The sequence below is a fragment of the Zonotrichia leucophrys genome, chromosome 3 (assembly GCF_028769735.1).
Source record: "Zonotrichia leucophrys gambelii isolate GWCS_2022_RI chromosome 3, RI_Zleu_2.0, whole genome shotgun sequence".
Classification (NCBI taxonomy): domain Eukaryota; kingdom Metazoa; phylum Chordata; class Aves; order Passeriformes; family Passerellidae; genus Zonotrichia; species Zonotrichia leucophrys.
The window spans coordinates 101,319,586-101,337,278 of record NC_088172.1 but is presented as its reverse complement, the minus strand read 5'-3'; the positions used below and the strand labels follow the sequence as shown (position 1 = coordinate 101,337,278).

Below are 17,693 nucleotides of genomic sequence, written 5' to 3'. Positions count from 1 at the left end.
AAATGAAGTTAAAATTAACAGCTCTGTGATAATCACAAGGCTTCTCTTCAGTTCCAAAAAAACTCCAGGCAAAGGCTGCACAACCCATCATAGTCAAGGGGCAAAAGGGAAAAACATCTCTCTGTTAAAAGGCAGGCATTGATGCATAGAGGCAAAGATGTCACTGGCTTTGAGAAAGAAACAAGTGCAATAAACACAGTAATAATTGATTTAAAAATGCCATCCTGGATATAGTCCAATTTTGGAACACCACTGCAGCTTCTGCTGCAACTTCCTTTTGTGGCACTAGTGAAAAAAAGGTGCTTCCAACTCAGAACTGCCAGAAATACTCTGAGCTCCTTCACAGATGGACTCTTAAACTCCTCTCAAATTGATCTATTTTAATATTAGAGCCTCAAAGAAATGTTTCCTGTTCCATAAAGGAACTAATTTGTGTAACTCATGCGCAAAAAAGTTTTGAGATTAAAAGGGAAGAGCAGCAGAAATTAAACCTTGAAAAAGCACATTGTATTTAGACTTCAGAGACAGAACACACATCTCTGTGATGAAAAAGAACTTTTAATCTGTTCACTGTTTGGATGAAGATTTATACCAAAAAGAAAATATTTGTCATAATTGTTATTTAAAGCTAGCAGGACTTCTAACAGAGCACTTCTTTCCAGTTTTCCCTCAGTAATACCTTGCCCAAAACTTCATCCAAGTTTCTCCCTTCCCCAGGGAAAAGCATCATTCCAAGCAGAAATAAAGAAGACAATTTTATTCAAGCATACTTAGAAAAATCACTTATTAAAAGCCACTTCCTTGAAGAATCATGTTTGAGGTGCCAGCTTTTCAAGCAAACTGGACAGAGCAGACAAAAAGGAGTAACACAGGCTTCAATTCTTTCCTTTCTCTGTGCAAATGCCTCTGAACATCCACTCACCGAGTTCTGCCTGTCATGCATCCTCATCTCAAAGGCAGCTTGTCGAGGGTTACAGATTGCCTGAGGGCTGGATCGATTTCCCAGGGCTTGAGGGGAAAACTGACCACCAGGAATAAAGGAAGGCTGATCCCTCTGCAAGATAAACACAGACAAGGCTGCTGAAAGGGCTGTGTGATCTGCCCAGCACTGGGAGGATGCTCCCTCACAATTTTCAGATTAACATTATGGGGAAATGAATGTACAAAGCATATTCTTTGAATGTGGAATAGGAAAAAAAAGAAAAATCAACCTAACTCAATTTTTTTAAACTTTGAAGTAGTTACATACAAGGCAGAAAACACCATGATTACACCTGCAGTTCCAACATCCAAAAACTAAAGTAGACATTCAAATTCTTGCTAGTTTCTGCATTGGGTAAGGAATTCACTTACCTTCAATCTCTTCCTTTTTTCTTTTTGTCGTCTTTTAAAGTTATCCTAAATGAAGAACAAAGGGAAATAAAGTCAGTCATGGACACAGACTCCTTGGCAAATTATTTCATTACAATCCTCAACTGACCACACCACGAGGTTTTTAGGGAATGCTCTGAGTAAGACATGGGTCAATTCCTGTGTCTGTAAATCCAACAGAAAGGGATGGAATTTTCTATCCTGCCCTGAAAATCTATGGGGAAAAAAACCAGCTGGGTACCCAAAGCTCCAAAAATTTGCTAAGGATTTAAATGATCTACTAAATTTAGCTGCAGCCTTATTTGTGTGACAGCAGTGTTGAAGTATTCACCAGAGATTATAACAATGAAAATACAAATTCTGGGTATTTTTCTTATTCTCTTAAAGGAGGGTCTCTGGCTAATAGTAAGTGATTAAAACCTAACTCAAAGAATGTCAGAACAACAACAAAGAAATTACATCATCATCTTTCCTCTTTTTGAAAATGCTGTCTTCGACTTCCCCAACAGCCAGCATGATCATCTGGACCCGCTGCAGGTTCACAAACCCACTTTCAGTCAGGTAGCCCTGCAGGTCAGAGAATAACAGAGATGAAAAACAAGCCTGTTTTGTGGCAAAGACCCAGATATTTTTAAAGGAAAAAACTCTCACCCCGGTTTTGTGCACCACGTTTTTATAGATGTTCACCAAGCGATCGATTGCTCCCTCCCTAAACACAAAGCACAGCGTGAGACTCCTGGTAGGGAAAAGCACAGGAGCTGTTCTTGCAGGACAAGAACACAGATTCCCATCTACCTGATCTCCAGGGATGGCAGGTGAGGGAGGAAATCATTCCCCACAAAGAAGCACATGAAGACCCAGTCATCAACACTCCTTTCAAAATCAAAAGTAAAAGGCAAGCTGGCCATGGTGAGCTCTCTCTCCAAGTACTGCAAAACACACACACAAGCAACAGGAGCTCAGAGAACACTGCAGGGGTTTGGATGGAACTTATAGGGATTTATAGTTTTGGATGGAATTTTAGCACCTCACCTCTCGCAGGACACACAGGCGGATGAAGATGAACTCTTGCTCCGAGACCGGCATGGTGTCGGCAAACTGATCGTGCTGAAAAACCAGAGGGGACTCACGTCAGAGCCAAGTGAATTCCACAGCTTCTCCAGCCCCACTTGCAAGGTTTGCCTCAAGGAGAGTTGAGAGAGATCCAAAAAGGCTCCCAAGCCCTTGTGCCAAGTGTGTATTGTGCTGCTTTGCACATCTGTTCAGTTACTGATTGATTGTTCTCATTCAGTGGGAAAAACTCCAAACAACAAAACACCACAAGTGGGGATATCAGGTTTGGCATGACACTTTTGTATTTTTACTTCCAAGGGGAAAGCAAGGTATTCCCAGCAACAATTTGTACCATGCTTCAGCTAAAACCAGCAGGAAGAACGATTTGAGAATCTCCTTGTACACTACAGATTTAAAAATCCTAGAAATAGCAAAATTCTTACCTTTCCTTGTTTCTCTCTGGGTAGGCCTTGGCAATCCTTAACCTCATGTCCCATCTGGTTACAGAGAGCACAAGGCTTGGGTTTGTTTGGCTTGAACTCTTCCCTAATGATGGTGAAGTTTGGTTCGTGTGTAGCTAAGCCAAGCATGATCAGATCAGCTACCAAGCAAGGGAGAAGAGTAAAATGTGATTAAGGATAAACATAATCAAGTTTTGGTTTTGTTTTTTTTTTAATGTTTAGAAGCAAAGTGGATTCTGCTTCAAGCAAGATATTGATGTGATTACCCAGGAAACACAAGCAAGAGAAAACTCACCATCAGCCCCACACAGACAGTGGTGAGTGTTTGGGTCGTGGTTGGGTTGAGCTGCACAAAAGAAAATTACATTTTGTCAAAGTCATGCTAAGTAAGTTATTACTGAGCTTAACTTAAAATGTCCACATTAATTGGAATTTTACCTCTCTGTCTCCTGATGTAATCCATGATTTTATGCTCCCCTTCACCAGGAGCACTGGCATCTGACAGAATAACCTGAAAAGAATTGAAATAATGGCAACAATTAATACTGCCACAGGAAAAAAAACCAGTAACTTATATACTGAACACAGCATCTGACTTATGAATACTTGAAATTCTAACTTGTGGTTTGAGCTAAAATATTGTGACTTAAGATGAAATTATTTACAAGCAAGGAGCAAAGTGAACTTTGCTCTGCCAGTTCCAGGTTGAAGCTGACACTGCTTCAAATTCCACTGAAACGATCACGTCACGTTTGATGTGTCCAATAAATTATCAGGGCAATGAAATGGGCACTAGAGAACTCCCAGATTCAGCTCATTGATGCACTGAAACACGATCTCCTCACCCCCTCCTCACCCTGACGAGAATTAGTGTTTATAAAACCCCTGTCTGATGGGGGAATCAAGCAGAGCCAACTGCCCTCTAATTGGAGCACTTGAACAGTCAGCTCGTGGCACACAGCACCCACAGCTGCATTTCCTGCCTGCACTGCTCCTTGTGTGCAGCACACACAGGGCAGAAATGGAGGAGTGGAGTGGCTGGGCAAGACCAGGGGAGAATCACCCAGCCCAGAAAGGCAGGAAAGCTGGCACTTCTATTTTCACTGCTTGCCATTAGAGGAACAGAGAAATTGAGTCTGCTCAGGAAGCAATTACAAAAAAGTAACAGTGCAAAAGATACAACTACAATGTATCTTGACACTTCCCCCAAAACCAGAAAAAGTATTCCTAAAGCCCTGTCTCCCCATTATGTGAAATTGTGGCTTCCAGCAGCAAAGCTGCTCCTTGTCCTTCAATGAAATCACAGCAAATGGTGCTGGGAGATGGAGTTATCAGCACGGAATGGATCTCTGAAGCCTCAGCGGGATGTGTGTGCTGGCCTGCTGTTAATAACAGCTCACAGCCAGGCCAAAAGACAAATCTGTTAAATTTCTACTCTTCAATTGGATCTCAACCCAGCCCAAACATCTCCTTCATCTCCCTCAAGTGTGAAAGTGGGAAACTCACTGTCAGGTTCTTCCAGCCCGGGTCGCTGTTCAAGCGGTCGGCGATGTAATAGCGCAGGCATTTAGCAAGATTGTCCATAAACTCAGTTCCCTACAGAGGGTTGGAAACAAAGGAATTAAACCAACATTCACCCCCTGGCAATTGCTGGGTACAGAGCCAGGCCACTCACCGGGGTGATGCAGTTGCTGTCAAACCTCTCCTTCACCTCCTCTGGAGGCAGAAAGCCACCTGGAGCAACAGAGAGCAGAGTTACATCCACATGGAACACTGCCAGCATTTCTGCAGGGCAAAACCCAGACAGCTCCCCTGGGAATAATTAACTCATTGAAACCAGATTGTTTAATACAATTCCCACAAAACCAAACCAAACCAACTCTTATCACTGCATTATCTCCGTCCTACAAGGTGCTGCCACATTTACAAACATTGTTACTTCAGCAAGGAGATTTCAAAGCCCAGCCAGCAGCAAACACTCCCCTCTCACTCCAGCTGTGTCACCACCACCCTCAAAGTTGCTCTGACTTTTGTTTCCTCATTGAATTTAGAGTTTCCACTGTCAAGTAACTCCCCTTGCTGGCATCTTATTATCCCTGTAGAGGAGTATTTCCATCTGATCCCTGCTTTTAAGCCTCAATCCTCCTTTCATCAAGCCCTACAAACAGGTACTTCCTTTCCAGAAGGGTTTTGGTTGTTTCTCACTGCATTTATCCCTGCTCTTCTGTTCAATTTATTTTCAAAAGGAATTAAGAGCACTCAACACAAACTCATTTCAGGCAGGAGACTGAAGAAGAAAAGATGACATTTTGTTTTGTCTCAGTTCTTAACTTTGGAAAACACAGATCCAGCCTTCTCCAGGCTTGCTCTCCCCTTCTCCCTGCAATGCACACACAGCCCTTCTCTAAACCTTACTGAGGTGATCAAACAAGGTGATTCTCAAGGAAAAAACCTCTGATAAGGCCACTGCCCTACCTTTGGCCAGAATTTCTTGTCGGATTTTTTGCTTCTCCTCAGCAGCTTCCATGCCCTCCTTTGAGGCTCTGAATCTCCTGGACCGCTGTTGATTCATTTTGGCACGTGGGGCCTAAAAAAAGTACAGGAGAGCTTGGGTCACTTTTTGCATCTAGACAATCTCTCCTGTCCAGAGAGATGCTTTGGGTCAGAAGTTATTACAAAGAGTTGACCTCTCATCAGATCTAATGGTGGATGGAGCAACCTGTGCTAGTGAAGATGTCCCTGACCATGAGGGAGCAGGAGATCTTTAAGGTCCCTTCCAGAACCATTCCATGATTCTGAGTACTGAGGGGAGATGAGGATTTTCCAGCTGGAAACCCAGTGTGTCAATACTCACCACTCCATCTATGGCCATGTAAAGGAGTCTCCTTGGTCTCACAATGTTGAAGATCCTGTCGATATACTCAAAAATCGCCACCATCATCTCATCTTCATTTTTGGGCGCTGGCCTAAAACACAGAGCATCCAATTTAACACTTGAAATGCTGTGAGAGAGATACAGCACCTGCAAAGAGCCAAACAAAGAGCCTTACTTGTCCTCTGGGTGTGTGCAGGGGTGAATGATGCCATTCATGTCCAGGTAGAGGTTGTCGAACTCCACCTCGTTGGGGTTGGGCTTGCTCGTGTCAATGGGGACCTTGACACCATTGCACTCCTTGGCCTGGGGACGCAGTGGGGACAAGGATTGCAGCTGTTAGTGCACAGGCTCATCAAAGTCTGCTTTGGTTTTAATGGCAGCAGAAGAAAAAAATGTACCCACACTAAGTAATAAGTAATTATTATTAAAATCAAGTCCCAGCTGTAAGCACCCACACTACCTGCAGCTGCACTTTTCACTATTAAACAGCACTTCTTTCCTCAGCTACTTTTAACCAGAAAACACAATGGTGGGTTATGGAAGAGCTGTTTTTTATTCCTGACAAGAAGTTCTCATATCTCATATTATTTCTTCATCCTAAATCACCTAGAGCCACCTGTGTGCCTGGACTGCTCCAGCAGTGGATTCTTCAACATCCTCAACAACCACGGTCACTTTCGTTTCCTCACCATAATTTCATGTTTGTTTTGTTTGGGCCTTTGTTGTCCTTGGGCTTGTGGTTTGGCTTTGTGGTTAGTTTGGTCAAAGGACAATCAGCAACACTGATTCTCCCTTCCATCAGCCACAAACATAACACACATGGATTAAAGCCCAAGAGCGTGGAAGAGACAGGATCTGAGCAAGGAAAAGCCTCATGATTTTCAGAGGAATTCTGGCTGGAATGGGTTACAACACACTCAAAGGTGGAACAAAGTGTGCTCTTGAACAGCTGGGCTTAAAGCCAAGTTTAAAAATTAATAAAATGAATGGCATGTTCTGAGGTGAAAGCTGCAGTCACAGGAGTGCCTGGGATGGGGAAATCCAGGATACTGCTAGGTATCCCATGACATGGAGCTCAGCAGCTGCTGCTGAGCCAACAACAAGCCCTTCCCAACCTCCTGCCTGCTACTCACTGAGTGAGTTCCCCAAATCTCTGAGGGAGATTCAGAGAGGAAAAAACCCCAAAACTTACAGATCAACTTTCCTGCTTAAAGCAGCAGCAGGACTGGCTAACTTCTTAGCCCCAAAATGAAACCCAAGTTTCATTCCATTCATTTCTCAAGTCTGGATGTAGTATTTAGGTTTGGCACAGTTATCCTGAGAGATGCCACCCCCAAGCACCGCTGTTTGCCTCCTCCACTCAGCTCTCCAGACACCACGCACTCAAAATGAGGTGATGTTAGCAGAAACTAAGTGTCAGTGCAAACATTGTACCTTCCTCTGGGCTACCCCCCTGGATTCTCCCTGATCCCCAGCCCTGTGGGATCGGAGCTCAATGGATTCAGGAGGAATCCCAGCTCTGTGAGGCAGAAAAGGAGCCCCCCCTTCACAAGCCCACTGGGGTTCTCACGCAGCAGCCGTGTGCAAGGGAGGCTGAAGTGTGTGGCAGCGATATCTCTTGTGATATAACTAAACTGTTCACTTCTCATCTCCAGCCTCTTTTGAAACCATTCAAAACAGATCTTCAAACATGATACTTTAGCTGCAGCTTTGTTAATTCCTATCCATTTGATTAAGAATATTCTCTCCTGGATTTTTTTATTATCTTCAAGATCTTCCTCTCATTCTTCCCGCTCAGCTTAAGAAGAAGATTATTTCTTTTTCTTAAATCTGATTAATCTAGCAAGGTAAGAGAACAAGGATCAACTTTTCAATATTTCAAAGAGACAAGCTACCGGGAGATACAAAATTTCTGATTAGAGAGATTTACAGCAATCCTAAAACACACACGGAGCTGATTACATCGTGAGAGAAGCTTAAATTCATCGACAGGAAGACAAACTACAGCTTCTCCCTGCTGTCCTAGTCCACTCTCAGATTTATGACCAGATTTGAATATAAAAAAAATGTTAATGAATGTGATTTATCCGTGTGCTGTCCTGGCTGTAATTGCAACGTGCTCTTGAGTTGGAACAAAGCAACGTGGATGAGGACAGCAAGAACTGCCACTTCACTTATGGCAAATCCAACTCAAGGAATTTATTGTGTCTTTCCACTTATTTTCATAAATAATTTGGCTGGTACAAGCTCAGTTATTGAAGACTGAAAAAAGAGACACACAATCAGTAAAATCAGGGCTATGCAAACCTTTGTTTTGCCTAAATGTGAGAGCAGCTTTGATTACACAGAGATTAATCTAACATTTACAAATGTGCTGGAAAAGGCAAATCTGCTCTTAGAGACAACTGCCCCAAACTGTTACAGATGTAATTGCTGTTTAAATTGTGGCTGCTTTTTTATCTTAAAGGGTGATTTAGGACAGCCCCTAAATGGAGGGTTCCCAAAGCCCCAGGAGAGGTCACATCCAGGAGTTTGGTGCAGAGTCCAGAAGAGTCAGTGCTGCTGGAGCTCAGCATTAAGGGAAATTGTTAAGCCCTTAAACAACCCCCCTTTTATTCCATAAAAATTCTCAGGCAGATTCTTAAATCTTAATTATCCCCCATTAAAAATTCACCTTTTGCAGTGACAGGTAAAATAAACTTCCCACCTTGCTGAGAGGGCCTGAAATCACAGCTGCAATAAAACCACAGCAGCAGCAGCTCACATTTTTAACCAAACCTGTGCTTCACTGCCTGAACCTGCAACACAAAACCAGCCTGGAAAAGCACAGAGCTGAACATCCTGCTGCAGGCAAGGCACACCTGCAGCCCCAACACGGAATTCCAACACTTCACCCTCTTTTCCCTGATCTCCCCCACTGTGCTCCCACTCTTTATCCCCTTCCAGGTGCTTCCCCAAGGTGAGCACACCTTGGGAGGAGGAGGAGAGAGGCAGAAGCCCCAGCACACGCCCTGAGCTTTCCAAACCAGCAGACTGCAGCCAGTACAATCTAACAAAACAGAACACAAATTATTATGGGAAAAGCAGCTTGGGAAGCAAGAACTCCAGAGTTTGCCTCCTCAAAAAGGCTCAAATTAGCTTTGGGAGGAGAACTTGCCATGCTCAGGGCACAGTAAATCCACCACGGTGCCATTGAAGGGAGATCCCTCCATCCTCCCTGTCCCTCCCACCGTGTCCCATAGGATGGCACAACACCCCCGTGCCTGCAGGGATGTGCCTGAAGGAACCCGATCCAAAAAACCACATAAACAAACATCATTTCAGCTGCAATGCTGCCTGGAAAGGCACCTGTGGAATCCCGGGTCAGAGTCTTCACTGAAACCTCCTCCTGCTGCTATGGAAAGCCAAATTTTAGAGGATGTCTTTGGAATAATCAGCTCCGTGTTTGGCCAGGAGATTATCCTGAACCAGAGTTCTAGTTCAGGGGTTTATCCCGAACTAGAAATCACCAGCAATGACACAAAACCCCCCTGAGGCTGCTCTAGGCTAAAGCACAACCAGAGGCTCGGCAGCTGAACTCGTGTTTCCAGCAAGTCCCGAAGCTTGCTGCGGCTTCTAATTCCCACCCAAAAAAAAAAGTTGTGGAAAAGCAGGGACTGCGAAAAACATTAAAAAACAGCCAAAAGCGCTCCCTACTCAAATTTCACCAGTGTCTCAAATTTTACTTTTCCGGGTCGGAATCACACGAGGGCAGAGCCGAGGGCATCGGGAAGGGCTGGAATTCCAGGGAAGGAATTCCAGGGAAGCGGCCGGAAAAGGAGGAATCGGAAGAGACGCTCGATTCCCGGCTCCGGCGCCCATTCCCGCTTCCCCCACGTGCCCATTCCCGCCGAGAGTTCACCCGCACCCCCGGCACGGAGCGGGGCACGGGGATAACTCCCCGCGTAGAGCGGCCGCTTCTACCGGGATCAAAAATCCGGCAAAAACTCCAAACCCCCCCCAAAAAAACCCCAAACATCCCCCAATCATAAACAACACCCGAACCAAACCCAAACAAAGCCCAAATCCACCGACCCGCCTGGAAATGCCCCGGGGCAGCCCACGGGGGCACAGAGGGGACTCAGCACCGGGAGCTCAGCACGGGGGCTCAGCACCGGTGCGGCCCCACCAGCCCCGCTCCGCAGAGCCCCGGGGCGGCCACCGGCGGGCCCGCGCGGTGCTGGGCGGCCGGCTCACCTTCTCCTCGACGCAGTTGACGATGATGGAGGGGTACTTGCGGCTGAGCCAGCGGAAGAAGGCCGGCACTCCCATGGCGGGAGCGGGACGGGCAGCGCCGAGCGGGACCCGCGGCGCCGGCGGCACTTCCGGGGTCGGGGGGCGGCGCGGGGCACGCCGGGAACCGAGGGTGGGAGGCGGGGCCGGGGCGCGCGTGCGCGAGGAGGCGGCGCCGCCATCTTGGGTCCGGGCTGAGGGCGGTGCAATGGCGGCCTGAGGGGAGGCCGGGAGCGTGAGGGGACAGCGCCCCGTAAAACGTGTCTGGGCAGCTCCTGGGGCACTAAAGGGACACTCAGAGGGGAAAATAAAGCCAGAGGGCACAAAAGTGATGTCCAGGAGGAAAAGGGAAGCCTGACTCCTCAGACAGCCCCAGTGCTGCCCTCACGCCCAGCCAAGACACGCAGTGTGACAACTTCTCACAAACTGCCATAAACGAACTATTTAACAGAAGACTCACCTTCCCTTAGCACCTTGCTAAAAAACAAGCATGGGGTGCTGCTGTGGGGTGTCACTATAAGACACATAACACGACATGCACACACTGCTGTTCTCAAGGTGAAAAAAGGGAAGTTTATTTTTTGACTCCAACATTTCTAGATTTTCAAAAGTGACAGTGGATTGGAGGGTGAAAGCGCCACCTCTCCAATGACACTGGACAAACCAACAGTTCATCAAAATTTTCCTCCATAAAAGAATGCAAAACAATAAGTTATTTACAGAAACTGTGTGAGAAAGTTTGTTATAAAAATGTAAACATCAGAAGGCTTAGAAAATCTTTAAAATTCAGGGTGACAGTGGGGTGCTTTAGGCTGCACACACACAGCAGTGTTGCCCAACAAGCCAATAATTAAGAGAGAAATCGATGATTTATTTCAGCGCTGCATGAGCTGCATGCTCAATATATTCCCTAAATCCAGCACAACCTCTGTTTCTTACACTCAGAAATCCAGAGCTGGCAATTTCCCGAGCACAGCCCCTTTTAGGATTGATCAGTAATTTCCACATGAGTTATGTAACCCCAGCCAACTCTTCCACCTGCTCAGGGGAAAGGTCTGCACCTCTTTTTGAGCTGTAGGCGTGAGTTGCGGTGTTACAACAAATAGTTCAGATATAGGATACATGGAATTTGGGTGTTTTGCCAAGTTAGGAGTACACACATAGGCGCCAACATCTGGATTTACTACATCCTTAAGGCTTGGTGGTTCCAGGGTGTCCTTGAGGAAGGGATGCACTAATGAGGTCTCTGCATGAAAATATACAAAGATCTTACATTAAAGAACGTCCTGACTTCAGACAATTTTGACTCATCCCGTGTTTGGCAACAGCAGGAGCGATTCAGGGCACGGCTGCTCTGTGCCCTCTGAGGGGACATTTCCCTCAGTGGGAAATGTCTCCATGTGATTCCTGAGACCAACACGAGGCAAAGAGCTGCCGTCCCCTTGCTCTGCCCGTGGCATAAGCAAACACTGTTAATTTGTGCCCGTTTGACGGCACCAAAATGGAATTAAACGGCCGGGAATTAAACGGGATTAGCACGAGGCGGGTTTTGCTCCGCCGTGTCCCGTTGCCGCACATCAGCTCCGTTAGCAGGGCAGCCACAGGGCCGAGGACAGGGAACAGCAGCCCGGGAGCCATTAACAAAAATAACAAAACCTCAGCAGTGCTTGCTGAGTCAACGCCGCCGATTTGGGGAGCAGAGGGGAACCTTGGTACCTGGCTAATTCGCTGTAGAATAAATTAACTCGATATTGTGTCTCTCATTATTCTTATCCTCACTTGGCTGTTGTTAAGCCATTTTCTGTTGTCGTTCCTCTCAGTAAAAGCTGTGACTTGAATAAATTTCCCCTGCAACTTTGTAGTGGCACCACACCTGTGGTATCAGCTGAAGATTGTCCTTTATCTGTTCCTTACAAAATGTTCCCTGATTGAAGCTTCCTATTGTATTCCTTCCAGTGCTTCTCCTCCCAGAATTTTGTAGGGATCACGCCAGCTTAGTATGAACATTTTGTTTGTATTGATGGGCAATCAGTTGTTTTTCTGATAATGACGAAGAAAATAGAAGGCTGGCGGACGCAAATGAAAGGCAATCATCTTATCTTATAATTGCTTGGGTAAACAAGTGCTGGAAAAATTAATACTGCAGCAGACAATTCCTTGAAAAGTTGGTCTGAGCACGAGGAGCTGCTCTGGGTGGTGAGCCCAGGTCTCACCTGCCACCTGCACATCCATGAGCACAGCACAGAGTGGCGCACCCTGGGCAGGAAGGAGCAGGGAAGGTTTTCCTGCTCAGGCACTTTCCTGGGATGAGTGGTGTGCTGATGGGAATCTGCTGGGGGTGTGTTGATTCCAGTGCCCCTGTCCGTCAGCGTCACCTGCCAGCAGGGCCGGGGTGACAGCTGTGAAGGAGCACGGGGAAGTTGACTGGCAGGATGTTTTGCATCTAATGAGTCTGTGCACAATAAGTGTATCACGAATAACGCTGCAGAAGAGCCCGGCTATCGCTCCCACACCAAGAGGCAGAGATTGCCTGCATGTGGCTCTGCAGCCATCTGTCACCTGTCACGGGCCGCTGTCAGGGCTGAGCCGGACCGGGGCGGTGGAGAGCCCCACAGACTGATGTCAGGCAGCAAAGTGGGCTGACATCAGCAGCCCAGAGCCACTCAGGAGGAGCTCAGAGCTCGAAGACACTGCGCTGCTGAGGAAATGTCCCTTGGCACTGCAGGCTGCTGGATTTTTCCAGTGGGGCTGCTGCTCCTCCTCTCCACGCTCCTCCCAGGCCTTGAGCAAGATACCCACCTCACAGCACAGGCAGAAGGCAGCAGTCCCACAGGACACGGGGAGCTGGTGTGGTAAAAAGGACATTAAACCCCTCAGTAAAATCTGGTTTAGTCACAGAATCACACAATCACTAGATTGGAAAGAACCTTCGAGATCAGAGTCCAACCCATGCCCTAACACCTCAACCATGGCACTAAGTGCCACATAAAGTCTTTTTCTAAACAGATCCATGGATGGTGACTCCACCACCTCCCAGGCAGATCATTCCAGTACTTTATCACTCTTAAAGTAAAAAAGCTTTTCCTAATATCCAGCCTGTATTTCCCTTGGCGCAGCTTGACTGTCCTCTCATTCTGTCAGTTGCTGCAGTCCTTTAGTCGAGCCCAGCAGTCTCCCAGGATGTCAGCCCTGGTCACAGACTCACCCTGTTTCATCCTTGGTGCAGATTTCCCAGTTCCCAGAACATTCCAGGCTGCAGCTTCACTGATGGCAGACTGAAACCCACAGCAACCAGCTGTGCCAAGGGCTCTTGCTCTGTTCCAAGCCTTCTGCAAGTCATTTTGTGCTGTTGAGCTCTCAGCTTACAAGTTCCTCTTATTAAACTGAATGCTGTTCCCATTTCTAGCTGGGTTTTGAGGGATGGGGTGCAGAGATTGGTGCCCATGTTGGGAGATGTGGGGCTGCAGCACAGCACAGCTTAATTGGGGTGCTGCTTTCTGCTTTTGAACTCGTCATCATTTATGAACAGCTTTAACATGTCCCCTGGTTTCTCCCCCCCAAAGAAAATCTCATGTTTAATGAACTTAATTTTAGATAAAAGGAATGAAAAGAAGAAAATTAAAAATGCATGAAGCTCCTGGAGTCATCCAATTACTGTGATGTCCACACAGCAACGCCAGCACGGATTTCACAAAGCAAGGAAAAGCAGGAAAGCACTGGGGCTTGCCACATGTAAATGCTGCTCTGTTCCAAAATGTGCTGAATTACAAATGGACATTTTATGCATTTCTTCTTCTTGATCTGCTGCAGAAGAAGATAAAGATCAAACATGCCAGCCCACCCCAGCAGCGCCTGTCTGCATACCCACAATGCTTGGCTGCTTCTTCCCAAACCCTGTTTAGTGCTGGAGTCCCAATACTGGGATGCCACAAGCCTCGGGAGGGGACAGTCAGAGCAGGAAAACGCTGCAGGTCAGACAGAGCACACAGACAATACATAGGATCCAGTATGTTTATTTGGTATTTAAATTTGGTTTGCCAATTCAGTGACAGGCAGTTCTTCAGCCTGTGGCACACTCACTGTGTAAAGGAAAACACAGTTTGTTTCTTCCCCAAAGTCAGTGGGAGAAACTCAGTCATAGAAATCATCAAAGTCGTCTGAATCCGTGCCGTGGGTCTGTGGGCGCAACGCAGCCTCGAGCTCGGAGCTGCTGTCATCAGATTCACCCCAGAACGCTGTGGGTGAGAAGAAGGAAAGCAGAGGTGTAAAACCTTTTCTGTGGCTGTGCCACTTGTCACAGCCACGAGCACGAGGCTGACTGAGGGCTGGGAGTTGGGAGCCCAGCCCCAGGTGTGCGTGTCTGGCGCAGTGTCCGGCAGCGCAGCGGCTGTGCTGGACAGCGGCCTCATTCAGCGCTCCCACTCCATTGTGCCACAAGGTAGCTGGGCAGAACATTTCCACTCCAAGCAATTTACTTGACCAGCTGCTGCCTGAATTGCAGCTTTGTCTACTCTCTTCCCTTTTCTCCCCACTACTTGACCCTGCGATGAAGTCACCAGCGGGCCATGACATCAGAGTTGGCACAAAAATGGCAATGACATCACAAATGAAAAATCACCACTTGCAGATCAGAGCAGATCCAGGCAGGCCTGATCTCAGTGGAGAACATGGCTTTAACCTTAGGCTCTGGGAATCAGCAAACCCTTTCACTGACAGCAGCAGAATCCCACAGCAGTTCAGAGTGCCTGAGAGATTTCTGGAGATGTGAATTCTTCTGACCCATGGATAGGACAGAGCAGGAAGTGTGGCACATGAAATCAGGGCCACAGTGGCTGACAGAGCTGTGCTCTCTGTTCCCACCTAATCCAGAGGCTGCTGGCTGTCCAAAGGCAGCCGGAATGAGGCCCAGGGCTCAGCAAGGGACAGCAGGAGGGGGAAGGCTGTCACACTCACACAGACACTGCAGCTCATGTTTGAGGCACTCTGGTGCCTCTGATGGCACCAGCTCCATGAACACCTTATCTACAAATGCAGCATCTGCATCTTTCATCCTCCATCCCCGGCCCCCTGGGCCGCAGGAACATCAGAGCCAGCCCTGTGTTGGCTGCCATGCTGAACAGCTTCAAGACAGGAAAGGGGCCAGGCACGCCAGAGCCTTTCAAGTGCCACCAAAGCAGCTGTCCTTGATGGCATCTGTACCTCAGTTCAATGGCACACCTCTAAAACTGGGCCATTCTGGGCTGCCCACACCCAGAGCAGGGCTCCAGGCAGAGAGATCCTGGCTCCCAGCACTGCCCCGCTGGCAGGAGGCTCCGTCAGAGGCAGCTGCAGGCCCTGGAGGGCCTTGCAGGGGATAAAGGGGGAACTGGAATGTGTGGGCAGCAAAAACACACAGGGTCCAGACACCAATTCAGAATAAAAGCAGCCTGGCCACACAAAACCCTCCAGCTGCACCCACCCAAGTCCCAGGTCACAGGAAAGACCAAGGAATGCCCAGGTTTCTCATTCTCCAGTTCCCTCCACCTGCTGTTAACAGGCATTTGATTAAACCCTGCCAAGATCCCAACCCATTCCACAGCACCCCCCACAAACACCTCCTCTCTGCCCTGGATCTGTCCTCCTCAGCTCCCTGCTGGCTCCCACTGGAGACAGGAAAATTCCATGCTTCCCCTTCCCTCTACCTTTTACAGGTCATAATGTTGTTTTGGGAGGGCTTCTATGGTACAAATTTAACTAGAAAGACACTAATTTTCAGTAGTGTAACATTTGTCTCTTACCTTTGGATTTTATGGCAGGTACTGTTTCCTTCCGCAATTCAGGCCTGTAAAACATTTCAAACAATCAGCACAATGTCTCCAATAAAAAAAAAAAAAGTGACTTTTAAAAAAATACTGTGAAATGGTTTGAAAAAACAACAGCCTAGTAACTTCTGTAAATATTTTTTTTTCAAATAGGTATTTAATCACGGACTTCTTCACCTAAAAGGTGGAGAAATTCACGTGCAGGAGGGACTCCAGCAGTTCCTGGAGTCATTCCCTGGTAACAGCACTGATTTACACCAGCACTGAGTTAAGGTACAGAGGAGCAGGGCCCTGCCAAGCTGCTGCCGCCTTCCAGAGCACGCAAAGTACAGAAAGACAAAATCCAAACAAAACCAAATCCCCCCAGTGCTGCTCCCTGCACTTCCTCCAGGTCCTGGTGCTGTCCCCCAGCCCCACGGCAATGTGCAATCTCCACTGCCTTTGATCTACCTTGATGTGTGTGCAGCCCGAGCCTGCTCTGCTAAATGGCTGCTCTTGTGTCTGGAGCATCACAGGCCCTTTTGAATCTCTCAAACAAGCTGGAATCATTTTGATCTTTTGTGTGCAGCGCGTGCATTGTGCTGGGGCTGGGGAATAATCACACGGGGGCAAACATGGGGGAGAATTAACTGTTACAGCAGCAGTCCTGCAAGAAGCTCCAAAAATAAAGCTTCAGCTGATTTTAATAAGGAAGATCAAATAGGAGATATTTGGGACATCAATGGGCCAAGCAATGAAATATAAGTCAATGTCGAGGTGCAGTTTGAAGCTGTGGCCTCAGGCACAACAGGACGCTGAAATGTCTGTGATTTGCTGTGTTTCATTTACAAATGTGGCAGCCAATACAGAAGTGTTTAAAGTGGGGAGCTACAAATATTCCACTATTGTGGAGTCATTTGTGAAGGACACAAACAAAGCAAAGATGATTCCTTGCTAGCGTTACCCCCAGTATTCAGTCAGAATTCGGGATTGCAGCTGGAAAGGCGCATGTAAAATTTCACAAACTGCAGCTACCAGTGGTGCAGCCACTCTTCCTTTTTACCCAGAGAAAGCTCCCACTGTTTAAATCTCATTTCCTCTCCAAAGGCTCCTGCTTTGTGGACAGAAATTCCCAGAATATTAAACACAGCCCAGGTTCCACCAAGGCACCAAACCAAGGCAGAAGTGCCAGTACCAAGTGACAGCACTAGCAGAGTACTAACAGTGATGTAACTCATAATGACCTTATTCAGTGAAAAGCTTTAAACTGTTGGGCTTCAAATGTTTCTCCAACATTCCTTTAGTGCACCAGCCCACCAGCTTTTCCTTTTATTCCAAACAGAACTTCACACTGCCTTATACTCTCACTTCTCCTTCAAAGGCCTCCACTCGACAGGATACCCAGACAGGATTTTAAACTGGAGCCTCTGTGCTGATCCTGCTGAACACCCTGAGCTCCTGCTCCCTTTTGCCAGATCTCCTGGTCCTCAGCACTTCCCAGGAGGTGCTCCATGCATCCCAGCCCATGAAAATCTGCTCAAGAGGCTGCACTGTTTTCCCTAGGGTATTGAGCAGGAAACCACTTGTTGCTGAGCTGTAGCTGGCAGGTTTCTCCTGTGGATGCTGGCACAGGAACTGTTTCAAGTAGCAGAGGAGAAGATCAGGGGGCAGCAGCCATTGCTTCCCCTTGGCCACATCCCATCCTGCTGCTGGAATGGGAGCGTGGGGTTCCTGGGATTTTCAGTTAACTTCTCACAAAAGCCATTTGACAACTGAGTTTTCCTCAGTTCTGTCCCACTTCTCTCAGTGGTTGTTGTCCCACAACAAACACCAGTGGGTCAGTGCTTTGGGTCCAGTGCTGAGGATCACCAGGAAGGACTG

At 47.3% G+C, this 17,693-nt stretch overlaps 2 protein-coding genes across 3 annotated transcripts in view; both read right to left on the bottom strand.

Moving 5' to 3' along the window:
- Positions 1-10,132, bottom strand: part of XRN2 (5'-3' exoribonuclease 2) — a 32,686-nt gene extending 22,554 nt beyond the window's left edge. The window contains exons 1-15 of one of the 2 annotated variants that reach the window (XM_064709629.1): positions 9,997-10,132; positions 5,936-6,063; positions 5,740-5,851; positions 5,361-5,472; positions 4,561-4,619; positions 4,392-4,481; positions 3,324-3,396; positions 3,181-3,231; positions 2,868-3,025; positions 2,404-2,478; positions 2,167-2,300; positions 2,023-2,080; positions 1,831-1,938; positions 1,354-1,398; positions 923-1,054 (exon numbers count right to left, since the gene is read on the bottom strand). In XM_064709629.1, coding sequence (XP_064565699.1) covers positions 923-1,054; positions 1,354-1,398; positions 1,831-1,938; positions 2,023-2,080; positions 2,167-2,300; positions 2,404-2,478; positions 2,868-3,025; positions 3,181-3,231; positions 3,324-3,396; positions 4,392-4,481; positions 4,561-4,619; positions 5,361-5,472; positions 5,740-5,851; positions 5,936-6,063; positions 9,997-10,071 — 1,410 coding nt within the window. In that variant the 5' untranslated portion in view covers positions 10,072-10,132. Of the gene's footprint in view, positions 1-922; positions 1,055-1,353; positions 1,399-1,830; positions 1,939-2,022; positions 2,081-2,166; positions 2,301-2,403; positions 2,479-2,867; positions 3,026-3,180; positions 3,232-3,323; positions 3,397-4,391; positions 4,482-4,560; positions 4,620-5,360; positions 5,473-5,739; positions 5,852-5,935; positions 6,064-9,834; positions 9,971-9,996 lie in introns of those variants that run through there. The other variant, XM_064709631.1, reaches the window with a different exon arrangement.
- Positions 10,133-14,029: 3,897 nt separating this feature from the next.
- KIZ (kizuna centrosomal protein) overlaps positions 14,030-17,693 on the bottom strand; it is a 28,882-nt gene continuing 25,218 nt past the window's right edge. The window contains 2 exon segments of the mRNA XM_064709628.1: positions 14,030-14,267; positions 15,810-15,853. Coding sequence (XP_064565698.1) covers positions 14,164-14,267; positions 15,810-15,853 — 148 coding nt within the window. The 3' untranslated portion in view covers positions 14,030-14,163.